General features: G+C 31.7%; 1 protein-coding gene across 2 annotated transcripts in view; it reads left to right on the top strand.

The window, feature by feature from the left end:
* The window catches only part of LOC117183086 (solute carrier organic anion transporter family member 74D), a 196,659-nt gene that overhangs the window by 161,600 nt on the left and 18,089 nt on the right, over positions 1 to 16,970 (top strand). For both annotated transcript variants that reach the window (XM_033376242.1, XM_033376243.1), the window contains 5 exons: positions 6,057 to 6,465; positions 7,751 to 8,085; positions 8,866 to 9,062; positions 9,256 to 9,396; positions 12,319 to 12,441. In XM_033376242.1, the coding sequence (XP_033232133.1) occupies positions 6,136 to 6,465; positions 7,751 to 8,085; positions 8,866 to 9,062; positions 9,256 to 9,396; positions 12,319 to 12,441 (1,126 nt within the window). In that variant the 5' untranslated portion in view covers positions 6,057 to 6,135. The remainder of the gene's footprint in view (positions 1 to 6,056; positions 6,466 to 7,750; positions 8,086 to 8,865; positions 9,063 to 9,255; positions 9,397 to 12,318; positions 12,442 to 16,970) is intronic.

Here is a 16,970-nt window from a genome sequence, read left to right as displayed (position 1 = left end):
CTGATAATCCTTGCACTTTCCGCTCACTTTCCGCATTTAATTCAAAATGTAAAATGATCAGTCCTGGATTTAGTAGTTCAATGCAAAATATCCAATTGATAAAGGCATAATTCATTGCATGTACTTGAAACTAATTGAAATATATAATTTAACAGAGGAAATTTACCTAAATAATTTAATGGGTGTTTGATTAATTAGCAACTTTTCTGTAAAAATTCCACTTGATTATAAGTTCTGTAATATGAATATTAAGAATCTGAAATTAAAAGAGCTGATTGGAATTATGTTCTATAATTATGATTAATATAGCAATAAATAACAAATTTCAGTGGGGAAATGATGTGGTTTATGTTTTACGGTTTGAAGCCTTTTACTATTACCATCATTGTGGTTGCCATAAGTTTACCGCGACATCATTTCCGATCCCATTATCATCGACCTGCAGGGCCGTCGACACGACCCACGTTCACTCGTATTACATAATCGGCTATTTCATAGCCATTTTACATTCTAGTGTAGTGTATGCAAATAAAAAATAATAATGAATTATGCTATAATATATATTAAACCATAAATTTAACACAATTTTTCATTGTACTAATGATCTGAAAAATATTTAAATAATTATCGTTTTATCGCATTTTGACTCATTGCATCTTCTCCGTCTACTTTTTAAAATTAAAATAAAAAGTTCTATTAAGACCTAGCTTAACAAACAAATGTTTTTTTCTCAAATGGTCAGAAAATATACCTACGTGATACATTTGGCTTGCGCCTAAATAAGAGATTACTTTACATCCGAGAGAAACTTGCATACTTGTCCTCCTCTTTTTTGACCATTTTTTATTTGATGAACTAAAAATAAACAAAAGAAAACATAATAATAAGTTTTTAGAATTGGAATTAAATTTTCAGGTCAACTAAGAAACTTCTTTAGGAACTTTTCATACTCCTGAAATCATATAAAAAATTATTTATAAATTAATTTTACCACGTTTTACAATTTCTTAAAGAAGTGCCTACGTGTACCCAAATTTCGGTACAAATATAGGTGTGTATACACAAAAATCCGACTATTTGTTCCAAAATTTCAGTAAGAATGGCTCTTTTTTCTGCTCTCCCTATTCGTACTGAAAACATACGACTATTTGTATCGGAATTTTTGTACATGTAGATATGGCTATTTTTTAATAATTAGTATAAATGTACTTAAATTAGGATTAGCAAGAACAAGAGGGAGAAAGAGAGAGAGAGAGAGAGACAGAGAGTGGTGAGCTGCAGCTGACATAATTTATCTTAAAGAAATTCAAAAATAAATACATTAAAACTCTTCTATAGCGCCGATTTTGGGGATGATGATGGGTGAGAACTAACTCATTATAGCCAGCTCCGCTTTTGTTTGTTCACGCTTCAGTGCTCGCCTGAGTGACAACCCCAGATCCCGCTGCTCCCGCGCAGCACCAGTTATACCTACCTGCGGCGCAGCGTCAACTCTCGGAAGGTTTATAGAAGGAAAGGCTATTGAAGAGTTTTGCTGTAAATAAAAAAAAAAAGTTTTCTCAATGAATTTTCTTCTAAATAAAAAATAGAATAAGTTAGTGACGCTTCGTATTGATGACGCATACAGTGCTTATTGATTCACTTTTCTCCTTAGTCACCCTTATTTTACTTTAACTTGTCACCCTTTAGAGGCCATTGGTACTCAATTTTATAAAAGCGAATTGAAGAAAAAGCGCATTGCATATTTATAGAGCGTATATGCGTTTTTAGGCCAGGCATTGATTAACTTTAATATTGGTCCCCCACGACAATCTGAATAAACCACCGTGCATGTGACTGTGCATGTTCTGTAGGCGCGATAACTTTCGAAAAATTGATCAGATTGGATTCTGCTTTAGCACACTTTTTTAAGGCCTGAAAAGTAAGCACGAGTTCGTAAATCAGCTATTTCGTATGAAATTTAAAAAGTAAGTGCCTTTCCAAATTTTTGAAACCACATTTTTTCAAGATTTAAAAATTCTAAGTCCGGTCATTCATAGTACTTAGAAACTTAAACAATTTATTAAAATTACTTTTTTTTATTAAAAAAATTTATCAGAGTAAGAGCATTTTCAAAATAAAAAAACAAACTAAAATGAACATTTTAAGCCAAACAACGCATGGTATGAAAAAAAGTTAAGAGAAGAAAAACGTTTGCTTTTGAAAACCCTACAAGATTATCATAGCAACTTTTTTCATTTGATCGAAAAGTTTTAAATTCAAAATTTCATCGTGCCAAAAATAATGAAAAATCCAATAATTTCATTTTTTGGTCAAAATATGCAAGATACGAAAAAAATAAGCTAAAATTTCGCGCCCTGGAAAAATCTACAAATTTTTTATGAATCGCTTTTCGATAGGATGCGTAGTTTTTGTTTTTAGTCATAAAAAACAACATTAAATATAAAAAAAATTAATTTTTTATTTGTACTAACGACACAAGCTTCGAAAAATCGAAAAAAACTGGTGTATCCAAAAAAGAGCTACAAATTTTAAATCATTATTTTTTATAGGATGAGCAGTTTTTGTTTTATGCATTAAAACAATAAAAGTAAAACATTCAACAAAAATCAGCCATCATGACTTCATCCCATCTACTCTGATAGCGTTCTTCCATGATTTTTATATTTTGATGGAACCGTTCACCTTGTCACCACGTTGCCCACCGTGACCACGTGGAGCTGCCCTGGTTACAGACACAAGCGAAAAATGCTAAAAAGATTGTCGATATCAATAGAATCAGAATCAATCAGAAATCGTAAAGTAGAGACTATAAAACAGAAAAGTTCATATTATTTTCTTTATAAAGGCATTGCTTATCGTCTTAAAATGTACGTTTTTTACGGAATAGTAGAATCTGCGTTGGAAGATAAGGGTTATATAAGGACAGGTTAGGTTAGGTGAGTTTAGGTTAGGTTAGGTTAGTTGAAATTAGATCACGTCAATTGTAAGGATGAGACTCCGCTGATATAGGCAATTAAAAAAATCAGCCTTCAAATCAGTATCCCAGGCGGAAAAATTAGATATATTTTATATATAGTGTGAAGTTTTATAGATAATATTCATTTGTTTTATAAAAAAAATGTATGAAACAAATGAATATTTTATACAAAACTTTACACTATATATAAACTTTATATAGTATTTTCGCCTGGGATGGAGTTTTACATAAAACCAATACCTTCTCATTAGGATGAGAATGTAAAAACTATTTTCAAGAAATCTAATTTTTGCAATTTATTTGAAGCAACGAAAGGCGCGAGAAAATGTTGATATAAAAGTGTACACGTCTATAAATTTTTTACAGAATCTGTAAAGAAATATTGGGGGGAAGAGATGCGCCTTTCCTGAAAATTTTCTTGCTTTTCTTCATCGAATTTTGAAAACACGAAAAGAATATATTTAGAAAAACCCTAACTTTTGAAGTTTTTCCAATATTTTTAAAAGTCTATACTAATATAAAAAGAAATACTATCAGTTTAACCGTGCTAAAACATTTTTCAGGCTGCAAAATTTTTCTTTGCAGCTTTCGTTATTTCCGAAAAAATGAGAAAACTCAATTTTTCAAAAATAGTTTTATTGTGAAGCAGTGGCTTTCCAAGGAAAAAAAGTTAGGATATTCAAGAATTTTATAAAAAGAGCCGCCCGCCGCCAATTTTTCGTTTTTCAAAATTTGTTTTCGATTTTTTTGTGATCTATTGAAATAGCCAGAATTTCCGGGTTCAACAAAAACCGAACTCTTTTGAAAAATATAAATTTTTTGTTATTTTTTGAGAATTGATCAGGAAGTAATCGTATAAATAAAAAAATTAAATTATGATCAAGCTTTAAAATACGTGTCCCTTTATTTTCACTCTAGAATGACATATCCAAATAAAAAGTCACCTAACTCAAACGATGCAGAATTTACTCTGGCCCTGACCGGGTAAGTTGACAAGGGCCTTACATGTACAAAGTTTCTAAAATTATAATATTAGTAGAGAATAAAGATTAATTGCGAATGAAAACGTACTGTTATTACTGTTTAACTATGAATGCAATGTTTCTTATGGCCTTTTGAAGGCTCATGGTTTGGGAACAGTCTTTTGCCATGCAGTTCATATCTTTTGATTGATTGAGAAGCCGAGCATCTTTGAGCATGTTAAGGCACTTCTTTCTTCGTCAATGAATCAAATTAATATAAATCATTTACCATTGGTCTTGAGCAATGCTATTCTTTTACTTACACCAGAAGAACTATTATTATCACGTGTTTTTCCAAAATACAAAACAATATTACAGAAATAATATCCAACATTCATACGATTTTTCCATTTGAAGTAGTAATAAAATATACATTGAATAGAAATATTAACTTAATGCCAATAAACTTAGAAATAATACAAAAGTGGACAAAAAATTACTAGGTTATATTATAATTGTGGCGTCACAAGGTATCTTTAGTGAAAACGTGACTTGGAGCAGACCCATAAGAACTCCACAAACTAATTTTTTTATATCATGATTATCTAGGTGCTACCCAATTATTTTTTAGTTGGATCAACGAGAGTGTGTTTGTAAATAATTAAACATACATATATTTTAAAGATTTTTAAGTGTTACTTAAAGTCATGTTTTGAAAGTGGAATTCAAAGTAAATGAAAATGAGCTGAAAATGGCTTCTTTTGGATGAAGGTATATGGCAACGTGTTACACGCTGGCATTGAAGTACTGGCAGAATAGGATAACTAACCAAGTAACCACGAGACTTCAGTAGGACAGTGAAAGGCGACCTAGACCAAGTCTCTACCACAAACGAGCCAAGATATTATTTTATACAATCGAATACCAATACAAAAATGTTTTGCATCTGTATTGTAATAATACTCGTACACTATCTACAGTACCTATGTACGCAAAACACTTATTAATACTAGTTAATAAAGGTCTAACGAGTTATATTTTATCGTATCGTTCCCCACGTAACTTTTATTAAAGTAATTGCAATGAAATTTGCAAATTCGTCTAGAAAAATAATTTTTTCAGTCTTTCGATTCATGATATTGACATCACTACTCATATATTAGCATTAATTAAAGGCTCAAATGTAATTCTTAAAACTCATCATGTTTTCTTATATTATGTTTTTCTCAACACTATTTATTATAACTCATCCCGAATTTTATTATATTTCATTTTTTCAACTCTGCAAACTGCCAAAAGAGAACCAGAAAGTTTCAAACTTTGACCATTTGCAAGTAGATACATCAGTGGAGTAATTGCAGCTGGAGAATAATCGCCATCGGGTATACTTTCAATTTCATTTCAGCGGCCTCAATAATTCGCCATTGCCCTCCTTAAGCTAAGGCAAAAGCTAATTCTTGCTTTATGATAAGATCGTCTCCATTCGCACATCCCACACACTGAATCATCATTAATGACGAATAAGTCGTTCAACAGGTTTCACCAGTTTTCCAAAAATAAGACTCATCCAGAAATCTAAAACAATATTCTTTAAAAGAGAAGGCAGGATTTTATCTTTTTCCCCTCAATATGGCATCACAAAAAGCCATTTATTTAGTTGTGAAAATTGTTTTTAATATACATAATCATGACATTCTGTTATAAAACATAAGTCACATTTTAAATTTATTTTGTATTACCCAGTATAACAAAATCACTTTCATTGTAAGTGAAAATACATAGGTGAGTGGAACGATAGGCACTCGAACGTTAGTAGAATGAGGAAAGTTGGATGCCAACGAAAGTGAGAGAACACCTCTTATACTGATACTACTTCTTGATCTCGTTGCTTTATGTAATAACCATCTACCTGAACATGACAAGAATTTCCTTCTTATTCAGGAGAATAATAACTATTATTAAAATAAATATTTAGAAAGCTAGAACCCAAAATGAATCGTATAAAATTGAATAATGAAACGGTGGTTATTATTTTAATCGTAATAATAATTATATTCTTATGTTTAATGATGAGAATAAAAAAGATTAACAAATTAATATATTTATTGTTTTAGGTCAATCAAGCGGACCTTAGAAGCATAAGAGTCGTGAGGACGAGGAGGTCACTTTAGGAAGGAGAATTCCGATCCAATCATGGTTATGGCGGGTGAGGATACGCAAATGCTATCAAATGGAACAGTCGACGCCATGACGATCATTCCGCCTAATGGAAAGATGACAAATGGTAACGGCGTCATTTGCATCAATCGCAATGGGAACGGCAAGATCGTCAATGGCAAATCGCTGGAAATTAGTGCACTGGAAAATGGAAAATCCATCATTCCTTTGGATGAGAAATCGGCCAGTTTCGATACAGATTTTATCGATGATGAGGTTTCCTGTGGATGGGGTGTTTTCCGACCCCGATGGCTTCAAATCTTCGCCACCAAGCAAGCCTTTTTGGTTACATTTTGCCTCACCTGGGTAAGACAATTTCTCAAAAAAGAACATGAACATGTACAATTCTATTAATGTTTTAATTTTGCAATGTGATATGATTACATGACAATTTGCTTCGACGAGAAACTATCAAATTAAATATAATGAATAGGGTGACTAATAGCGTCCAAAGTTTTGATTTTTTTAAAACTTCTGCCCGGAATTTTTTTAAGTCTTTTAGTGGCGCCTGTGTTAATCTTTAAATTTAACCAAATTGGTTTTTATGTAATTTATAAAAAAAGAAAAACAAACAGTACTTTAAAGGAAGTTAAAACCAGTAAAAAGTGTCGCGTGTTGCCATTTTATAGTCTTTCGCGGTGTTCAAAGTTATGTTTAGTTATTTTTTAAATGAATAATAACGATTTTCTTCAATATTCAAGTGATTCTCCCTATTCAAAAATAATTTTTTTATATTTGGTGATAGCGTATTTGAGAAATATTGAATTTCGGTGTTTATTATTAAGAAATAAGGTCTATTGAATCATTTTTTAAATTATACTAAAACTCGCTAGAGAAAATGATTAGCGACCTGGGTCGGAACAGTGTTGCAGAACGGATTTGTTATTCAATAATAAACTTTGAACCTGGTTTTTTTATGGCAGCGATTAATTTAGTTTTCGTTTAATAATTTGCACTTGAAAAATGCATTGCACATGAAAATAGTGAATCTACCACGATAAAATTGAGGTAATTTTAGGAAAAGCAGGGAAAAATTTTAAAACCATATGGTAATAATATTTTCTGTCACCTAATAAAAAAATTCCGGACTCAGCTTAAAAAATCAAAGACATTTATTTTTATTAAACTGCCTAAAAAGTATAGACCACTTTTAGTTGAAAATTTCTGTTAACGACATTGACCGTTCTCAAAAGCATTGTAGAGTCTATACTTATCCTTTTACTAAATGTAGCTTTTATGTAGGTGATAAGAGATACATTATTGTCGAGTGTAAACAGTAATTACTAAAACATGTAGGTTGTAAATGAGTAATTTCAATAATTTGATTGTAAAAGAAGTGTTGTGTTTACGCCGATTGACTTAAACTTTGTGAATTATTGAAAAGCATTGTGGAAAACGTGTAAGAAACAATACTAAGTATTTCCGGTAGTTCCGAAAGGAGATCTATCAGAATCCCCCGATTTAGCATTAATAAAGCCCTCAAATGCCCTAGACGTCCGTTAATATCAATAATCGCAATTTGCAACATATTTCGAAAAGTTATCATATTGTCAGCTCTTTTGGTAATTTTACCAAATATGATATTTTTTAGGTGTTACAAGGGATGTATTACACGTATTTTGTTTCTGTGATAACAACGATCGAGAAGCTCTTCCAAATCCAATCGAAAACAACAGGTATTATCATGTCGGCCACGGAAATCGGTCAAATAGGATCGTCCTTGCTTTTGACCTATTATGGAGGTCAGGGTCATCGGCCGAAGTGGATAGCTTGGGGTATGATCCTCTTCGCCGCGAGTGCATTTACCTGCTCGATGCCTCACTTTATTTTTGGCGAACAAGTGATGCACGTACAACTTACTTCGGATCCCACTCCAGTAAATCTCTGCAAATTTATGGACAGACCTGACAACAAGAGTTTGCAATCGTGAGTCATTTTTTACATTATAATAAAATATAATATATAATATAAATAGCAATAATAATGTAATATAAATAAAAAATTCGCGATCTTCAGCATGAAAGGTTTTCTACCATTCGTAAAATAATATGATTAAGTCGACCACAATGAATGTTACGTGACTCAAGATATGAGCAAAGCAACGTTCTAGCAGTAAAATTTTCCTCGTTAAAAAAAATGTAACGTTGAATTTGAATAACGGTTAGTCTGTCAGTGAGTCTAGTCGGGCAAAAATTTGAGTCGCAGTTATTTTCTAAGATTAGCTTGCAATTTTCCAAGGTAAAAATTACCATTCTATGACTTTAATTACATCTTATAATATTCACGAGATACGTATATTGTAGTAAACATATATTTTTTACGAATCACTCCATTTTCGATTCACATAAGTGCATTTTAAAGAATTTATTCGAAACAAAAACACTTTTTTCTGGATCTGAAGGGTTAATGACTCCTGGGACCAAATCGGAATGTATAATCGGGACCTGTTGAACCGAGACTGTCGACAAACAGACCGCCGTTTTCCTTGTATCGACCTGTAGTCGAATAAAAACACATGAATTACTCGAACACTTATTAAGGTCAAGATCGAAAGAATTCCCGCTTTGACTTCAGTCTCGCGTTTCGATTATTTGCCGATATTTCACGGTCGTTCCGCTAGAAAGAATCGACTACCTGAAGTGGTTCAAATGCGTCGGTAGCTCAAATTGTTAAAAAATATGTTAATTGCAATTTTTAAATTTTCAGACATACCGACACTGCCGAATACTGCGAGGGTGACTTTCTCACAGAGCAGAGAATCCAGAGCAAAATTACTACGGTGGTCCTGGCGATATTTTTCGTATCCTTATTGGGTGTGGGAATGGGTCAAACGGCTGTGAATACCCTGGGAATACCCTACATTGATGATAACGTTGCGAGTCGAGAAAGTCCTCTTTATTTCGGTAATTAAAAAAAAAACATGCAGGTTTTTCAGTCTTCAGAAGGAAAGTTCCGTTGAAGTTCAATCAATATTTCATGATTTCAATTTCAAAATTTCTATTACTTTTCTTTTTGCAGTTTATGGAACCACTCATGCAACTAGAATTAGAGTTTCTTTTATATTTACGATTATTATATTTATCTTTTCTCATATAGCTATTACTATTGGTGTAAGAATATTGGGTCCAGCTTTGGGCTTCATTTTGGGTTCCATGTGTACAAGACTTTATACGGATTTGTCAGTTGACCCCCCAATTACTCCTGCCGATCCGAGATGGGTAGGAGCCTGGTGGTTGGGTAAGTGTAATTTGTAATTTTAAATTAATTGTTAACGATTTGGACATGAGTCATATGGCGAAACTTTTAAATGTAAATTTGCTGAATAATTTATGGTGTATTTAAAGCTATAACGACTGAGTAATTCTATGGGTGCACACTGCATTCTGGCAGGAAAAGTTGTGAATACCGGACAGAGTTTACCTACGCAAACCTGTTCGGAAGTTGTTATGCAATGTGTCTCCTTGACGAGATGTAACGTCACATTGAAATTGAATAATATAATTAAATGCAGACCTCAATTGAATTTCTCTTTACGCTCGTTATTAATAGAATCCATTATAGTAATTATCTTTCCAATTTCCTATAATGAGCATACAGAAAATCTAACCATTATGTTTTGACTTGAAATAGGGACTCCTGCAATAATTAAATATCAATTTTTCAATGGTTAGTTTTCAATGCAAGTTGCATGTATGTTAAATAATAATAAAGCATTAGCTGAATCAATTATATATATCATCATAATATAATTATATACTTTTTTAAAAGAAATTTTCCTGTCACATTTTTAAAACCACTAAGTGATTTTAACGTCTGCTTGGATGTGAAAATCATTTTTATATGTCAGTATGATAAAGAATTGATACCAAAGTTAAGAGATTCAGTACATTGTGTGGCACATTTCAATTCATATGAGCGCACTGCCCAAAAGCAATACTATTGGACCATATTTTAGGTGCAAGCCCATAAACCACCATATTCCATGACTGATAAATATAGGAAATGGTATTATAGCATTCACGCCCAATTGTACCAAATAATTTGGTATAATTAGGTGTGCAGACCATTTTAAAATAAAATCTTATATATGCTTCAAGCCAAAGAAAGTTTTGAACTCATGAATTTAAAGGATATTTGACAAACTTTACGACAGAGGTAACCATTTTTTTTAAATATATGTACTTTCATATATATATTTTTTTAATTGAAAATTGAAATACCTAATATCTCAAAACACATAATTGCAATTCATTTTGTTAGGTTTTGATAATTAATTTAATTAATATTTCAGAATATTATAAAATGTCAATTATATCGTAAATTCTATACAATTTTCTTTCTAATTCGTTAGCTATAAATTTTAATTGGCTTGATTTTGACGCAATAACATTTCATTGACGAATGGTCTGCGCGGCAAGAAAATCTAAAAACATTTGTTTTATGCAGTGCGCGCATATGAAATGGAATACGCCATGTATATAATGAAAAGTTAAAGTTAATTCAAGTAAATTTTACTGAAAAAGTTGCTTTGAAATTAATTTATCCTTTTTTCAAGTATATTAAAAGTGAAATAAACAATTTATGATTACGTTCAATTTATTATGAATCCAAAAACAAGAATTCATGAGAATTCAAGGAAATTCTGAAACGTTAACATATGAATTTAGTTAATTCAAAGTAAATTTACATTAATATAATATTAATTCAAGAGCAATTAATTTCTCTTGATTCAATATTGAACCAAGAATTAATTATATTTCAGAATTTAATATTAGCAAAGGAACAATTAATTTTCCCGATTTCACAGCTGTTTTAAGAAACTCAAAAAAATTTCGTTTTGAACAGTGCGCTCTGTGAAAAAGAGTAGTCCATGTACTTAATAAAAAATTGAAGTGAATTTAAGAAAATTCAAATTAATTGGACTAATTGCCAATGCAAGTAATTTCAGGAAAACTAAGATAAATTCCAATCAGTCAAGTAAATGTTAATGAATGCAAGTGATTGTAATTTAATTCAATTTCATTCAAAGGAAATTTGAAAAAAAAACTTAATTTAAAAACTATGAATTTATTTAGATTAAAAATGAATTTAAATTAAATTAAAAGGAAATAAATCGAATTACACGGTCAAACTGAATACTTAAAATGTATACAGATGAAAATTGTTTGTATTATATCTAATGAAATTTATGTAGATTTAAGTAATACTGATCTGATTTTATATAAAATATGACGGAATTTAAGACTAATTTAAATTTCATATCATGCCGTCGTAAATTTAAACCAGTTTTGCTGAAATCTAGAAAAAATTTACTGCATTTAGGATAAGATAAACCAATGTTAATCTGTAACAACTTTGAGCAGTTGTTTTTAATTGCAGATATAATTATTGAAAAAAACTCAATTAAATAAAACTTAAGATAAAGAAAATAATACGTAACATTTTTGCAGTACTTTTCTCCAAAAAAATCCTGCTGAAGCAAGATTTATTATTAACTTTTTTGGTACTTTCATTCCATTTTAGTATTATCTTTTTGGTAAAAAAATACTATGAGCACTGTGCAAATTTCGGGTGAAAAAAAACAAATTTTTTATTACTTCTGCCGCTAAGCTTTTTCAAGCCTAATTAAATTTCGAAGACAAAAAATCAAGTGGTACTTTCTGGCATTTTCGTCCTAAAACAGTCCTGCGAAACAGGACAATTTTGAACTTTTTTGGTACCTTAGTTCTATTTCAGTACAAGATTTTCGTATCGCAAATTCAATGAGCAATTGTTTAAATTAAAATAAATCAAAAAAATACTTTTTTAGTAGTTTTGGCTCTACTTGGACTTTTGAAAAGTTTTAAGAAAATTTAGTACTCAAGTATCGACTTTTCTCATACAATTTTGTCAAATTTAAACGTGAATTTAATCTGCGCTCAGTCTAATATACGTAACTTGAAATGAATTTTTTTAAAAATATTATTTTTTTTTGATGGGGTCATTTTGAGGGTCTTCATCAGTGATAATGTCATTCTATAAATAGACTCAATGTACTCGAAAGACTAATCCCAAAAATCAAATGGTTTTACAATTATTTTCTAAAAAGTAAAATATTTGTAACAGATTTCAGCTCCTTAATATTTGTGAATGAACACGTTTTCGCTTAAATACTTACAGGTCTGGTGCTCATATCCGCCATGTTGATGCTTACAAGTGTCGCTATGTTCGCTTTTCCCACAAGATTGCCTACGAGCAAACCACAGCCGAAGAGAGCGGACGCCAAAAAACCTAGTCTCAAAGGTAAGTTTTTTCTCTCTCTTATACCTAGAATGATCTTGTTTGAACTATCTTGAAATCTAAACTTTGCATGAAAATTATACTTCAAAGCACCGTTTAAAACACTCCTAGCTGCTGATCACTTCAATTAATTCCAAAGTAGCAGCAAAACTTCATTTTCAAAATACCCTGATTTTTCCTGGCCAATTTCCCCTTTCCCTATTATTATTTGAATATGCCAGAATGTGAATATTGTAACAGTTTTAATGTATAAATTAAATATAACGAAAATAAATATATACATTTTTGTAATTAAAAATGTTATTATTGTATCCAGATATTTCAACTTTAAAGCGCCTCTTATATAGGATATGTCTGACCTTTCAAATTAAAGAAAAAATTTAATCCTTCACTGTCCATGTGGCCAATAAAATTCCCCGATTTTTCATAGAAAGTAATAAAATAAGTAGTGGATTAAGTATTGGAAAAACTTGTAGATCTAATACTTATGTGTCTATCAGTAAATTTGGGAAATTAAGGGTAGTTTATCGGTAAATTACCATAAGTTACCATGCATGGTAACTTTCAGAAACATTCCCTTCCCCGTCACATGCGAATGTGTAGATTTCCAAGTTTGAGTTTTCAATTGTGCTTCTTCATCTTTAAATCTACAGAAGTCCGATATATATGCTTGCCAATACTTATTTAGAGTTTATATCAACACTGGGCGCAAAGATAGTATTGCATCCGACAATAGTTATTCCGATACTTACAACAAAATTGTACACAAATTTATAATCGATATAAAAGATATTTTTAAAAACTTATCATTATGCGAGGCAAATTTTTATATTAATATTAATCTAAAGCAAATGTTTATTAAATCCTATAAAGACAATAAGAAGTTAAAAGAACCATTATTCTGATTCGCTATTCTAAATTCTAGACTTACATTTTCGACGGTTGATTTAAATTAAATTAGCAATGAGAAAACATCTTTCACACAATAGAAGATTCATCTCTTCTCTGTTATAAGTTCTATTTTGACATCTTATTTATTCAATCAATAGTGGGAGTATTCAACTATTATTATAAATTCATGCAGTAAGCAAGTACTCAACCACTGATGAATCAATCGAATTGATTAACCAATCATTTTGCCTCTTATATTCACCTATATTGGCTTGTTTAGCTATTAAAGCGCTTTACACATCAGACATGAAGAAATTAATGTTCTCAATTTCCAGTGTCCTTGAGAATAATGAGACGTAATATTTTTATTTTGGTTAAAATAGTCAATTACAAACGTGATTTGCGTTTCTGGAACAGTTATCACTTAACCTGTCATTGACGACAATAATACGGCTTTCATTATCACAGTAACATTTATTATCTAAACTTTTTATACTTCTTCATAAACTTCATTTTGAAATTCAAATCATTGGTTTGGAACCACGTACAAACAAAACCTAGATTTATATTACAGTATACTACCATATCATTTAAAATATAATATCCGAATTTATTAACAGCACGAGTCATTATTTAAACATTGTTTTAATAATATTTTTATTGGATCTTTGTTAATTATTGTACATTCAATAGTTTCGGCTTTTAAATTTACTTAATTCGTTAGTACTGATAAGCACATTATGCACATTAAAAAATCCGAATGCACCTGGGATCGAACACGTGACCCTTGTCACACAAACCGGGCAATTATACGCTAGTCTACTTTATAGCCCGTTCACTTGCCGGTTTTTCAACAGTCACTATCTAGGCGCCGGCCACGCGTTGTGGTGCACTCACTAATTAGCTTATCTCTTGAGTACATCTACACTGTCAACCGGTCCGAACCCTGAGACCTTGCATATGATTTCCTAATACATGCAATACTAAAACCACAAGCCGTTGCTTATTAAAATTAAAAACTTGTTTTTCAGCCTCAAGCATTTACAACAATTTTACAATAAGTGACATAAATAATTAAGAGAAACAGAGCTGATTTATAATCTACTCCGTGAAAGTTGCAAGTTTATAAACCATATTAAAAATAATTTGAGACGCAAAATTTCCTTAAATATTGTGTTACTTGTTAATTAAATATATAATTATTGCTTTTAGTGTAAAATTATTATTTATTTTATTTGAGATGGATGTTTAATAGATGGATTTGAAAGTGATGATAGTTCGAGAGTTTTATTACTTTGACAGAAAAAAGCGTTACGACCCTAATTTCAATAATTACCAATAGGTGTCATAGTTGAGTGCTAATTCGCGATACCATTACTAATAAATAGTGCAGCATTATCTGGCGAGGTCAGTTGCTTCACGACCTTCAGCCGAGACGGATCACCATAAGTGGGAGGCGTGTGTGAGTGGAGTAGACCACTACCTACTTAATTGCCACCTGTTCTTTTCGCGAGCGGAGACATAAACTCAAATTTGTTCTACGAATATTCACCGGACTGGAAAACATCTTGGATATTCTTCAAACCTACACATTTCACTAATGAAATGAAAATGATAGCAAAATGATTTAGCCACGAGCCTATGAAATTGTGTGTGTGTGTGACTGAACATGACAGATTACGTCATACTTTGACAGGTTCTAACAGGTTCTTTCTTCCCAATTTCGTTCTGCACCGACTACCGGCACGCGTAGCTAGTCCGAACTGCTCCCTTTCATCGTCCCTATTGATCTACAGCGCATGCGCTTTTGGGACTATTTCATCAATTTTGATCAGCCCACATTTCTGGAGTTTAAATATTATGATTCTCGTGATTGGATATTAAAAATTAAAATATATACTAGGCAGCCCGAAATATCGAGAAATAGGATACAAGTTTACAACTATATCTATATGTGAACTATTAGAACTACACTTACACCAAACCGTCCATGGACCATACCCACGTGCCGTGCTGTTATGACGTAACTCTATCTCGCCTGTCAAAAACGTCGCTCAACTTCACTCGCGCATATGTGAGATTTGTTCTGCCGAAAATTATCAAATATATCGAATATTCGTAATTTTTCGTAGTGTATTTTGAATTCTATTTTGTCAAACACTTTCCTAAACAGGGGATTCATTATTTTTAAACGAAAAACTAGATGTTTCGGTAAATATACATAATTAGTGAGTGTGCAAAGTAATTTCTTCCTGTTCGGATAATCGAATTGAAATAAAACAAGATAATCTGTAAGAGGTGGCAGAATGTCATACAGTTTGTAAAAAATACAAAACGGTTTCGTATGTTTTCATGTTTCTAGCTTCCCCTGATTTTCTTTAGATTCACTATGCAGGTTAGGTTATATCATCTGATTCTGACAGACCTGACCTATGCTAAGATTCCTTAGTTCCGATTATGACTGTTGATAGGTGCTGAAATTGACCGCTAAGCCCCCATAATAACCATAATAATAAATAGAACTTCACTGACCTGGAAAGGCCAGTCGGGTCAGTTACGTAACGATCGTCGAAGTTTGAACGAGACGGATGCATATTTCCATGCACTGAGACGTTACTTCCATGAATGATTATGTAATGTTTAATGTTTTTTTAATGTTCACATCTCACATGTTTTCCACAACAAATTTCGGCTCGGAAAATAAAATCTGCCTTTTGGATTCTTTACTTTAAATCATAAGAAGTATAATGAAATAAAGGATTAAAAAATAGTTCATTTATATCCTGACTGCTTGATTATATCTGAACTTGGAGATGTAAGATTACATCAGCCAACTGGCATAGCGAAAGACATGCGATTCCCGCATAATATTTACGCTCTTACTTCCTTCGATTTTTCCCCTCGCAGTGCATTTTTCCATGATCGAATTAATACGTGGATTTGAAAATTTTTGCAAAGGCACGCAGTATCATTTAAATATCCTCGCATGTTTACAACGTGAAAAAAATCTCGGCTGTTTATTCTCGCCTACAAAGCGTAATAAGTGAACAAAATTTTTTTTTATAAAATACAAGTCAGTCACGCCCTTTAAGATTCTGGAGTTATACGTGACCTTGTACTTATCAATTTCCATCAGTTTTCGAGAACAGGCTATTTAGTAACCAATTTTCCAAATAGTTTTTTTTCTGTTTTTTTTTTTCTCAAGAGTTTGCCCCACCCCTTTCACCTAATCCCTTCTTGCGTAACATGGTATGGATTGCGTACTGTCTGAACAACTGGTATACTGAAAAAGTTAATTACAATTAGAGTTGTTTATCTCTTAGTCAATTAATTAGTTTTACTGCAAAAAAAATCGACAGCAATACTTCAGTTGATATATGTGTCTTAAAACTGATTATTCCAGAAAAGGAAAGCCAAATCGTAAATTCAAACACAAAACTTGTATATCATTAAAAAAGAAACTAAAGCACATACGGTCCGATTGCAGCATTGAGAAAATGAAGATTTTGAAGTACTACAAAGTGGAGTAGCTGGAGGAGGAATCAGATGATGGAGTATGTGATACATCAATACCATCTAACTTTCTGCCACTGGACCTGGACTCAAATTTGGAACCAGAACATCTACAAATACTTAATGCT

Source organism: Belonocnema kinseyi, chromosome 2, assembly GCF_010883055.1.
Source record: "Belonocnema kinseyi isolate 2016_QV_RU_SX_M_011 chromosome 2, B_treatae_v1, whole genome shotgun sequence".
NCBI classification, from domain to species: domain Eukaryota; kingdom Metazoa; phylum Arthropoda; class Insecta; order Hymenoptera; family Cynipidae; genus Belonocnema; species Belonocnema kinseyi.
Note: the sequence above shows the minus strand (reverse complement) of the source record. Positions and strands in the feature narration are given on the sequence as shown.